This window comes from Astatotilapia calliptera, chromosome 19 (genome assembly GCF_964374335.1).
Source record: "Astatotilapia calliptera chromosome 19, fAstCal68.1, whole genome shotgun sequence".
In the NCBI taxonomy this organism is placed as follows: domain Eukaryota; kingdom Metazoa; phylum Chordata; class Actinopteri; order Cichliformes; family Cichlidae; genus Astatotilapia; species Astatotilapia calliptera.
This window is the reverse complement of record NC_137440.1, coordinates 23,012,819-23,026,050: the sequence shown is the minus strand read 5'-3', so window position 1 is coordinate 23,026,050 and position 13,232 is coordinate 23,012,819. Positions and strand designations below refer to the sequence as shown.

General features: G+C 37.3%; 1 protein-coding gene across 2 annotated transcripts; it reads right to left on the bottom strand.

Moving 5' to 3' along the window:
* Positions 1–1,948: 1,948 nt before the first annotated feature.
* LOC113012108 (receptor expression-enhancing protein 5) lies at positions 1,949–10,113 on the bottom strand. 2 transcript variants are annotated; one of them, XM_026152096.2, is made up of 6 exons: positions 9,973–10,113; positions 9,744–9,876; positions 5,622–5,715; positions 3,481–3,619; positions 2,797–2,987; positions 1,949–2,593 (listed from the first exon to the last, which is right to left on the bottom strand). In XM_026152096.2, the coding sequence occupies exons 2-6, from the start codon at positions 9,856–9,858 to the stop codon at positions 2,587–2,589; spliced, it is 546 nt and encodes a 181-aa protein (XP_026007881.1). In that variant the 5' UTR covers positions 9,859–9,876; positions 9,973–10,113; the 3' UTR covers positions 1,949–2,586. The 2 variants fall into 2 exon arrangements, with proteins under 2 accessions (XP_026007881.1, XP_026007880.1); XM_026152095.2 differs by having other exon boundaries at positions 2,819–2,987.
* Positions 10,114–13,232: the final 3,119 nt, after the last annotated feature.

The following is a 13,232-nucleotide window of genomic DNA, read 5'->3' as shown; positions in this document are numbered from 1 at the left end:
GGGCCGCATAAATGAAAAACTGCAGACTGCTGAAGTCCTGAGATGGAAATTGCAAGATGAAAAATGTCAAACTCGTTGGATTTATTAGGCCAGGGTTTTCATTTAATATTCGGCTGGCATCGACACAAAGAATCCTTAACATAAGCTAACATTTAACATAAGCTATGCAAAGATTACATCCAAATCAGTCCTGTATCACTTAGAGCAAAGGTATGTGAAGCTGGCATATTAAGTCAGTGATGTTATAGAGCTAGCTGTAATGGAATCAAATATATTTAAAGTGACACAGAAAGATTTTAATGAAAAAGAAAATCCTGTGTTCGATGCCGTTTCAGCACCACGGACAGAGACCCCTTTGTGTTTCAGCACCGTGGAGAGCGCCGTGAACGTATGAATGCAGTAGACTGGTGTGTATAATACAAAGCTAACCAGAGCGTGGAGAATGGAAAAATGAATGACGTGATGACAAACACACATCGATATAACAGTAAGTCTAACTAAATCATCAACCCATGTCAATATCCGCTTGACAGTGTCAGGTAACATCACAGCTAAGTGTGAATAAGCATCTACTTCACGGTAATATAGGTCCAAGGCCAAGTCAGACCAAGCCTTGTTTTGAGCTGTGGTGTCTGTACGTGACGGTCTCGCTGTATGACTCACCAACTCCATCTGCAAGGTCTTGTCTTTGTCCCCCTCTGTCGGTAAGAAGGGGAACTACAGATGCTTTGGGAGAGCGGGGAGAAGCAGATCCATACGTGCGTGGTTCTTTCAAGCAGCATCGATTGGGGAGAGGAGATAATGAGGAAAACACCAGGGAGGAGGAGGTGGAGGTGGTTTAAACAGGAGACAAGACCAAACCAAAAAACTAAAACAAGACTTCAAAACAATCAGACCTGCCTACAAGTGCGTGAAGATGTTGACATTTATGGCACATTTTCATTAGTACTTTCTACCTGTATGCAGCAATGCAAACAGGAGTAAGTTAGTATAGCAGTAAGCGAAAGCTTTAACCTTCTAGTGGAGCTACGTGACAAATAATTCACATTTATGATTTTTTTGCGAAAACACAAAGGTGGTTGAGAAAGATTCGTGAATGTACAACACATGCTTTGTCTCCTTCCGTTTAGCTCTTCTTCCACTGTCCTAAGCCATTACAGCCCTCACACTCAATAAAAAGCCTTTTCTCAAACCACACAGCAACAAAGTGCAATAACCGGTGTCTGGGTCCCATTTCTGTTAAATCAATAACCCATCGGCTGAGGGACTACACAACAACAAAACACCCAACAGGCACATCTTCACAGGAGCCATTTCCAGATGGGTTCCTTCCTTTCTCCCTGAGGTGGAGTGTGGCCACCGCACTGGCTCCATCCACCATTTCCAAAGAATTATATCCAGCGCACAATCACAAAGGAACTCCCATTCAGAGCTCCTCAAGCGTGAATAAAAAGGAAAACACAAATTATTGCATGGGTGGTTTGGCTATCTGAAAGCTGGTAAATGTACTACAGGGGACAGGTCAAAAGATCAAGTAATAAAAAGACTGTGACAGTGGTATTTTCCCTGCAACAAACCCTAAAATAAAAACATTAAATAACATTTTATGTGACCTCTGATCTGAAATTACACTATAAGTTATTATACACAAATGAGAAACTGGTAAACATGTGTAAATCTTAGGTAGGTATACGCCAGTTTTAAAATTACTGCAGATAGAATTCTATATTAAAAAAAGATATATACTGCTGTAAAGACCAAAATCCTCACCGGGTACAGATCCAGTGGCACAATCTCCTCGATTCACTACCTCTGCTAAAAAAAATAAAATAAAATAAAATTCACTGTTGCGTGAATGTTGCAATCCAGAACAAATAAAATCCCATTTGGCACTATGTGAAGTGATTGGAAAAGGGATTCTCAAAGAAACAGATAGTAAAGACAGACGCAGGGGTCCAGTTTTATTGCTTCATCATTACAAGGTGATAAATTAAGACATCAAAAAACATAGAAGTCAAGTTAAAGACTGAGAACCTTCATAACAAGCTTTAAATTCTGCTTTGCACAAACAAAAATAAAGCTTGTAAAAGCAAGAAGACATCAATGACCCAAGTGTTCCAGTTTTGATTGTGAATTTTAAAAAAAAAGAGAAAAAAAAGAACACATCTTAGGGTAACCTGCTTTTATAACTATACTGTTATTCAACCTTGGTTTTCTGTCACTAGTGGCTCAGTTAGACAACACTGCCGACATGCCCACAGAGTACTTGAAGGTATAAAACTGTATTTTTCTTTTATGTTAACATATTTTGTCACACTAAAACAAACAAAAAGAAAAGCTCACAAAACAGGTCACAGTTTCACCGATTGCCTTAGCAGTACCAACAGGAGTAAACTGATGTAGAAGTAAAAACGGCTTTATTTATTTTAGAAGTGTGACACTTCCATGATGTGAAGAGAGGATGGAAACCAGTCACCAGAGTGTCATAGAAGGAGGAGTAGGACAATCCAATAGTGAAATCACATATTTCCTGTCACTCAGCTTTCCCATGTTTCTTACTGGTCCTTTTCGTGGTTGAGGGCCCGGTTAACAGCTGATGAAAAATACAGGGAAGGACAAAACAGAACAGAAAAAAAAAAAACAATAATATTTTATAGAAAATACATGAAAAATATAAGACTGCTGTATATGAGGATATATTCTGACAGTGTGAAACTGTGTGGTCATGCACAAGTTTGTCTGGTGTATTAATGTGTTGCTGCGATACATGCAGAGTATAAACGTGGCTGTACTTGCATGTACACTGTGAAGGGCTCACCCTCCTTTGTGACGGTCTCAGTTATGTTCTTAGCCTTGGCACTCAGATCGCTGACCATACTCTCCATGGTGGCCTGGTGTTTCAGAAAAAATGGTCTGATCACGCGCTTGTACAGGATTTCGGAGCCGTTCCACGTTACTGGAGCCATACACCATATGAGGAACAAACACTGTAAAAAGAGCAAATTTTCTGTTATAATAAAAGGGAGAGCTATACATTTTATGAATATAATATAATGAAATGATAATGAAGGGTTATACATTTGTTGATTGAAGTTCAATCAACAAATGTATACTGGGATTAAGGTTTTCAATATAAACATAGTGTTTTAATGAAGGTGAGCCAAAATCGTCATAACAATAAGACCACAGTGTTTCATCAGTATGGTGGCTTTTTGTTTCCATGATGTCATATTATTATTGTTATTATTTTTTTTGGTAAAAGCATTTCTGCATAGTGCAGTCTTTATTTAGCAGTTACACAAAATATCCACAAGAGGGTGGTGTTGGCTACTGTAAAAGAAAAGCCATCTGCCCTTATGTAATTCAAGACAGTATGACTATCTATGGCATGACAGTGTGAGCAGACTTGGGCCAGTGTCAGCTGCATACAGTGATAATGTCCAATATAACCACAAAAACCATATTAAAATGTCAGCCTACCTTGCCAGCATAGTAAAAGGGGAACCAGAAGAGGAAGATGTCAGAGAAGAACTCAACAACGCTGAAGAGTCCGTAAACAACCCAGTAGGTGAGCCACTGTGTGTCATCCTCCTTAATATTGCTCTCGATGGCCTTAATACTGAATGGAGAGGAGAACAAGAGACTGATGAGGTCATGACATCCATGGTACATTAACATTAAAAGTCTAAACTCTAAACCTGATAAGATGATATTATGCGAATGTGACAATTAGCAGCACTGTACAACAAGAAATTCACGAAAGGAGAGGGTCAATATTCTGCAAAGCTACATGAACTATAGGGGAAAAAACCCCAAAACATTTAGAGACACTGTCTCAAGTTGCCCTTTCCCAAACACAGAGCTGGAGATGAATTCACTACTGGAAGCAGCTTCATTTAGTCCAGAATGCTGCCAGAAGCAGAAGGTACATACGATGACCACTTGAAAACCACAAATTCAACTATTATCTGTGCTTCTCTCCCATCAGTGCAAATCACTGCACATCACTTTGTATTAGAGAGCTGATAAAGACTGTTTAACTCAAATCAAATCAAATCAAATCACTTTTATTGTCACATCACATGTGCAGGTACATTGGTACAGCACATGTGAGTGAACTCCATCAGACATTTACGTTCTTACATGCAGCTCTGTTAGTTTCTACAAACATTTGTGGCTGTAGTACAGGTGGTCTCATGGGGACATGCATGATGTGATTTGGTAAGCTGAAAGTTGGTCAACAGTATGAATATCAGAATTTATGCCAATATGTACACTGAATGAGTTACTGCCCACCGTATCATCCCACACCAAAATTCTTCTATGTAAAAATAAATTCTTTAGCAAAGTTAGACAAACCTATTTTCCAATGTAGCCTTTTTTAGTAAAGCTTTTTCTTTTCCCGCATTATTGTCTTATTGAGCTTCAGTTACACAAAGAAACAATCCTGTAGGAAAGAAAATCAGATAGAAAAACCTAATTTTACAGCCAGTAAGAAGTAAAGAAATTACAATGCCCCATACATGCTTCAACATAGACACAAGCATGCAAGCAATGCATGTTTACACTGATTTAATCTAACCCAGCCATCAGCGTCGCCTGCAGAACAGCAACCGGTGCCTTATGCGCTGGTCATGAATCAAACATTTCATTTGGGGTTTAAATGTTTGATTTTTGGGTGGGGGGAAATGTTACGATTCGATGTTGTCAGTGTTTTGTTGTAGGCGTGACTGTTATGTGTTTCCTGTTTTACTTTGAAGGTCTGTCTTATCTCAGTGTGTTCAGTTTACGCTTCCTTGTCTCGTCAGTTCTGATTTGCCCCAGCTGTGTTTCCCTCCTGTTGTCCATTCCCTGATTGCTCCCTCTATGTATTTAAGTAAAAAGTAAGTAAGTAAAATTTATTTATATAGCGCTTTTCACAGATAAAAATCACAAAGTGCTTTACGACACAGAAAATGGGAATATAAAAACAATATAACAGTAAATAAAACAATGTAAAACAATAAAACTATAAAAACAGCATAAGAAGAAATTAATCAAATGCTTTTCTAAATAAAAATTTAAGCCCTGTGTTTCAGTTTGTCAAGGTCGCGATCTCCCCCGTGTTGTAAATAGTTGTCGTATATAGATGTAAATAGTTGTCGATACTTTTTCTCACTGCAGCAGCTTAGTAGGCGTGAGAAGCCATTTTTCCTTGAGAGCAGGGAGTGTGGGGGCATTTCTCCTTATTTTTCTTTTTCTTATGTTGCACGCCAGTTTTCCCTGGGCTGGGGTGTAACACTTTTCATAATAACACTGAAAGAATAGGAAATGGTCAGCAATCTCTAAAAGTCTGTTAAATACAAGAGGCAAAATAGACTTTTGTCATGTTCTTTTTTTCATGTAACGGCAGGTAAAGCACTAGTCTTATCAAGGATATTTAATGATTAACAATGCAGCATGCCACTAAAACACATCAGTAACACAGATATAAACTGGTATTATCAGACTGACTACCTTGAAAAAGCCATAATTAGTATTAGTAATAGCAGTCTTGGGTTGGGCTGACATTGAACTTTGGATTCTAAAAGAAGTGTTCATATATTAGAGTGGACATTTTTTTGAACAGATGTCATACATACGAGAAATATGCTGGATAGACAAATCCAATCAGGTTGCAGAGTAGTGAGGCTCCATATCCAAACAGAAGATATATCGCAACAAAACTCAGGAATCCTGCAGAGAGAGAAACACGAGAGGCGGCAGTGAGCTGAGAGCAGACGGCGCGACAGGGAGGGGAGTGTGAGGTTATCCAGTTACTTTACAAACACTTCTAATGTCAAGCTACATTACTGTGTGTCTCACAGCAGGATATGAGGAAAACACAGTACCAGGATCAGGAGGAGCACTGAACACACACCAAACACTGATATTAATGCAGCCAAAACAAGAGTGGATTTTTTTAAAATACATTTCAAAGCTCATTAAGCCACATGAAAGTATAAACTTCAAGCCTACACACCTCAGGCATGATAGACTCCACAACACCACAGGTTTTATGCAACTTAAAATAATATGTTTATGATAGTGTGTAGTATGTGAAACTACAATTCAATCACTATCTTAAAAACATGACTTCCCAATTCAGTGTGTATACTTTGTGTCTAAGGAAACAGACTGACTTTGAGTGGAAATGACTCAAGTTCCTTATTTATTGACTGGCACGAAATTACTCTCTGCCATGCTAAAAAGTAAATACGGTATATGGATAATATAATATGGTCTAGAACACAGCATTAAGGCATGATATAGCCATGAATAAAGATAATAAACATGTAACTGAAAAACCAGAAATACTACAGAACTGCCAACTGGTAACTTTGAATTCAATTAACAAACAGCAGATACACACTACAGTTTAGCATGCAAAGGTTTACCTACCAATTTCTGTCACATACTCAAGATTTTCCCAATAATATTTCTTCAGCTTTTTTAACACTGAGTTTTAAATAACATCTTATCAAAATTTCGTAGGAACTCTATTCATGTAAACCTGAAAAAACAAGCCAAGTGGGGTCACCTCTCATCCCTGTAACATATTTATATGTGCACTTGCAATATTTTTAATCATAAAAATATTTGCTACCACAAAATTGTCAAGAAAACAAACGAGGAATATTGGGACACTGCTTGTAGCCCAGTTACTGCTTACTAAATACATTAATAATACTATATCCCTGCTACGGATCTCTGCGGGGATGAACGGGTGGTAGCTTTCAGAGGCAGGTGGAGTTTCCAGCAATGCAGAGTTGATTAACACACAGAGAGTCAGTATAAAATGTAACTAAGGTGACTCCGTTGCGAGTTGATGTAAAACAGAACAAAAACAAATATTGTGTAATCTCCAAGGTACTGTAGATGTCAGTACTTCAATATACTATTAAAATTTATGCAAAACTCAACTGTTCATTTAAATTCAGCTAATATAAAAGGTCATACATTATCAAAAGCACTAAAAGCATATGATCCTGTTGTAACCATTGCCTGCTCATTTGTTTGTCACAGCTCATATACAAATATCTGTGCTGATCCCAGCCTATCCAGCTCACGCCCTGTCTCTCTCTCTCTCCCTAATGAAGACCAAACTGGAAGAACCGGTTGACAGCGAAGACCCCAGGCTAGGTTACAGACAATGGCCAGTGTAAATAAACACACCAGCTGCAGCACAAAGCACTAACAGCATATGGTAATTTTCAAACCAATGTGCCATCAATAAAGAAAATGCTTTTTTCCCCCACTAGATTTTGACAGCTTACATAGAGTCATTACTTCATAACCCTGAAATGTAGTAGTTAAGAAACTGGATAAATAATGAAACCACAACTGTTTGATTTTTATTATAGCAGTAAATAATAGGACAAAGAAACTCATGGATTTCTCTTAGACCATGATTGTGTATCTATATTCATTAACATCTTTGTTGTGGAACAACTGAAAATGTGCACAGAAGTCATTACATAGATGTGTGATCTTGTGATGAATGACTCAAAAGTCTTTTTTACATAATTTTTGAAGGTCAGCTAAAAATCCAGTTTGACTTAATTTCAAATGATGACAAAGACCCATTGTTATGAGTACAGTGGGTGAGGGGTGGAAGTTGACTTTAAAAATGTGACGTTTATGCACAACTACTAACACCCAGTCAACTGGCTGCACACAGCTGACTTGAGGCATCTCTACTCCAGTCAGCACATTAGTATTCACACTTCAGAGTGTTGCAGGAGTCAGCATGAACTTGAGATGTCTCTCAGCTAAACAGCACACAGTTGCAAAGCTTGGTTCTTGAACTAGCTCAGATCAAAGTGAAGTCCAGTACATTAAAGTGAGCAATCAGAAAAGAATTTATTGTACTCAAGTGTTTTTCAGTGTACAACACATTTTTACCCCAAAATGTGGACGTAATATCAAGTAAGCATTATAACGGCACTTACAAATTGGACAGGGCATGGTATAATTTGGCTGCTCTGTACGGTTCTATTAATTAATTATAGGGTAGAGACAGGTAGAAGTGTTTACATACAGTCCAGAGTATTTGTTTTGCAATTCAGTCTGCTGGAGGGTGTGGGAAAACAAAACAAAACATGGATGTACTTGCATGTAGATCTAAAACAGAAAGACTGACTGACAGCAACTGTCTGTGCAAGCGGTTGTTTTATCAATCTTTTGAGAGCAACTGTGTAACTGGAATCATTCTGAAGTACTTGAGATAGACGGTGTTCAAAATCAAGTTGAGTACAAAATCGCCTTACTTATACTACTGGCTTTTTGCACACACACACACACACACACACACACACACACACACACACACACACACACACACACACACACACACACACACACACACACACACACACACACACACATATGAAAATATAAGCCCATACAACAACAGCAGGCATGCCCAACATGGTTCTTACTAAGGCTTACTGCCACGTGTTTAATGCTTAACCACTTCCAGTAAAACCCAAAAAAGTCTACAAAAAAAGCTTGTGCTTAATATCTCATTTGATTGCAACGTTTGGCTTTTCTATGCTACACGTGTGTATAGATCTGAAATGTTGCGTCTAATTTTTTTTTTTTTTTTTACATTAATGAAAAAGTATGACATGTTTTGTTTTGTGTATACACATATATAAAAGCCATAGTTCTTTTGAAGGATCCTTCCCAAAATATGTAGTATTTGTTACATAAAAATAAATCTGCTGATGAAATATTGGTGATAGAGATTTTTAAACCTTCAATTATCAACATTAGTCACCAAATGTACTTTTTTAAAGTCATCTTTGTATTTTTACTTATGTTGGAGTACTGTTTGTTAGAACTTCTTATCTTTGCCTGTATTCAGGTTTTAGTATGTAGTATTCAAACAACGCACTTCACATACAGTACTAAAGATTCTCATCCTTTGCGACCTTGAAATTGGTTATCCTGAAGGCATGCCATTGTTCTGCCATGAACAGACAACCGTTTTTGATCAATTGAGAGTAAAGACAGTGAGTTTGAATGTAGGTCACCCTGGTGTTTCCTGTAGCTGAGTGGCATCCTAAGCACAACCTTGCCTGAGGTGTCTGACATTTATTGACTTTAACTGTGCAAACTGACTACAAAGTAGCGTCAAAACAAAACTGCTAAGGAGTATGGGGCGCTGTTTGCAATAAAGGAGTGGATCTGTTTGCAGCTGTATAACCAGTCACCCTAGAATCTCCCTCCATTTCTGACCCTGGATATTTCAGGACATGATAAAAATACCCCTGAGATCAGCTGGTGGTGGATCTCAAATATTAGAAGCAGTTCATTCAGCAGCAACGCTTCGAAATAGATTTGTGTGTACATATAGGTGTGTGTGTGTTTGTACTTTTAAACCAGGTCAAACGCAGTAGTGAAGCATTAGGGCCTGAGCTGTATAAACTTTGGTATTCTTGCATGAGAGAGAAATAAAATGAGCAAGCTAACAGAGAGAGGGAGGATATGAAACATCTACTACTCACGAACACTGCAACCACAACTGTGTGCCAGTTTCCGTTTGAGTGACAGCTTACCAGCTAAAAAGCTAACGTTGGCATACTTGTTTAACACGAATATTGTGCCAAGTATTGGAGGAGAGGGGTAACTCCTAAGCAAAAGTTAATAAACACCTCCAGTGTTTTAAAGTACATTTGTGTAGCTAGCTGTTCGTTTATTCTCGTGAGCTGTTAACATACCCAAGGCGATATACTCTCTCTTCACTCCCGTTTTTTGCTCCAGTGTTGCCAACTGATCAGTCACAAAGTTCTTCTCATGGAGCAGAGTCACGAAGCGCTCCTTAAAGTGACTCATTTTCGGGCCTTCCCGAGCCTGCGACCGAAACAAAACCGTACAGAAGACAAAACAAATGTTACATGACCCCAAATTCGAGGAGTTTACAAGAAAACGGGCGGTTTACTTACTAACCTTTGCTTGATAACTTGCCCAAAAACTTGCCGCTGTGAGGGTGTCCGATGACTCCACCGGGCTGTGGTGGCAGAGGGGAGGAGCCTGGATGTGTCTGACCAATCACAAAGCTCGACTGACAAAAGCTGGCCGCTACAGTTGATGAAATAAACGGTTTGTGCTGCCCACGTTTGAAGAAGCTCAGTCATTTGACTTGTGTCAAGCCAGCCTCCAATTCGAGACTTGCAGTCAAGCCAGCCTCCAGTTGATTTTACGTTCCCTGTGTATTCAAAGTATTACGGGAATGGATGTGGAAACCGGATTTCAAAATAAAAGCCAACTTCGAGTGAATTAACAGATATGTTAAGAACATAATAACATATAATTTAGGCTTTTTTTTTTTTTTAGAAACTCTAATGTTACATCTACATGACACAGCCTTGTACCCTAATTGTGCCCTGTCAAGGCCATCTTATTTTGGATTTCAAAGTAAAAGCCCTGTGAATCTTCATTTTTGAACTACTCTTTCAATGAATTCATAATGCTCTTAAAAGCAAAAGTCGTATTTCCAAATACTATTTGAACTTTGTATCAAGACTTTCCAACCGCAGTCTTTTTCACAGTAATACCATATCAAATAAATTCTTTCTGATTTTGCTTTTCATAGTAATGGCCCTTTGAAATTGCCGATATTTGACTTAATCTTCTAACGATTCAAAATGCTCTAAAATGAAAAATTCTTGTTTCCACAGGGTAATTCCACTTTAGATCAACAGTATACAACCTCACAGTGATACCATATCAATATCAAGTCATTCTGATTTTGCTTTCAAAAATTAAAGCCTTTTCAAATTGTCCATAATTGACCTACCTTTCAGTGATTTCAAAATGCTCTAAAATGGAAAATTCCTGTTTCCACAGGGTAATTCCACTTTAGATCAACAGTATACAACCTCACAGTGATACCATATCAATATCAAGACATTCTGATTTTGCTTTCAAAAATAAAAGCCCTTTCAAATTGTCCACAATTGACCTAACTTTCAGTGATTTCAAAATGCTCTAAAATGAAAAATTCTTGTTTCCACAGGGTAATTCCACCTTAGATCAACAGTATACAACCTCACAGTGATACCATATCAATATCAAGTCATTCTGATTTTGCTTTCAAAAATAAAAGCCCTTTCAAATTGTCCACAATTGACCTAACTTTCTGTGATTTCAAAATGCTCTAAAATGAAAAATTCTTGTTTCCACAGGGTAATTCCACTTTAGATCAATAGTATACAACCTCACAGTGATACCATATCAATATCAAGTCATTCTGATTTTGTTTTCAAAAATAAAAGCCCTTTCAAATTGTCCACAATTGACCTAACTTTCAGTGATTTCAAAATGCTCTAAAATGGAAAATTCCTGTTTCCACAGGATAATTTCACTTTAGGTCAACAGTATACAACCTCACGATGTTACCATATCAATTTCAAGTAATTCTGATTATGCCTTCCAAAATAATGGCCTGTTGAAAATGCCCATAATTTACCTAACTTTCAGTGATTTCGGAATGCTCTAAAAAGGAAATTTTCTGTTTCCACAGAATAATTTCACTTTAAATCAACAGTATACAACCTCACGATGTTACCATGTCAATTTCAAGTCAGTCTGATTTTGCTTTTCAAAATAAAAGCTTTTTCAATTTGCCCATATATGACTTACTCTTGGAGCGAATTCAAAATGCTCTAAGATGGAAAATTGCTGTTTCCACAGGATGAATCCATGTTAGATCAAAAGTGTACATCCACACCATGGTACTACTTCAATTTCAAGTCATTCTGATTTTGCCTTCCAAAATAATGGCCTGTTGAAAATGCCAATAACTTACCTAACTTTCAGTGGAAAGATGTCATGGTTGGTTTGCAAGCTGTTTTGTAATTTCTTTATTTAGAATGACATCTTTCCACAGACTTAAAATATAAACGTACTATCAATTACAACCTAGTGGCAATTTCAGCTTCCTTTTACATCATCTTTATGATTCAATTCTGTCATAATCAATTGAGTCTGATTTTGCTTTTCAAAATGAAAACCCAATATGTGTTGAAACAGCAATTTTCATTTTTAAAACATTCTGAAATAATTGAAAGAGTATATCACATATGGACAAATTCGACGGGCCATTAATTTGAAAGGCGAAATCAGACCAACATAAAATTTACATGGTTTTACTGTCGGGTTGGATACTGTTGATCTAAAGTGGAATTATCCTGTGGAAACAGCATCTTTCAATTTAAGAGCATTTTGAAATCGTTAAACGAGTAGGTCGTCTATGGGCAATTTGAAAATACTTTTATTTTGGAAGGCAAAATCAGAGTGACTTGATCTTAACATCGTATCTCTGTGGGGTTGTATACTGTTGATTTAAAGTGAAATTATTCTGTGGAAACAGAAAATTTCCTTTTTAGAGCATTCCGAAATCACTGAAAGTTAGGTAAGTTATTGGCATTTTCAACAGGCCATTATTTTGGAAGGCAAAATCAGAATGACTTGAAATTGAAGTAGTACCATGGTGTGGATGTACACTTTTGATCTAACATGGATTCATCCTGTGGAAAGAGCAAGTTTCATTTTTAGAGCGTTCTGAATTCTTTAAAAGAGTAGGTCGTATATCGGCAATTTGAAAAGTCTTTTATTTTGGAAGGCAAAATCAGAGTGACTTGATCTTAACATCGTATCTCTGTGGGGTTGTATACTGTTGATTTAAAGTGAAATTATTCTGTGGAAACAGAAAATTTCCTTTTTAGAGCATTCCGAAATCACTGAAAGTTAGGTAAGTTATTGGCATTTTCAACAGGCCATTATTTTGGAAGGCAAAATCAGAATGACTTGAAATTGAAGTAGTACCATGGTGTGGATGTACACTTTTGATCTAACATGGATTCATCCTGTGGAAAGAGCAAGTTTCATTTTTAGAGCGTTCTGAATTCTTTAAAAGAGTAGGTCGTATATCGGCAATTTGAAAAGTCTTTTATTTTGGAAGGCAACATCAGACTGATTTGATATTGATATGGTATCACTGTGGGGTTGGATACTATTGATCTAAAGTGGAATTATGCTGTGGAAACAGCAATTTTCCATCTTAGAGCATTTTGAATTCGCTCCAAGAGTAAGTCATATATGGGCAAATTGAAAAAGCTTTTATTTTGAAAAGCAAAATCAGACTGACTTGAAATTGACATGGTAACATCGTGAGGTTGTATACTGTTGATTTAAAGTGAAATTAT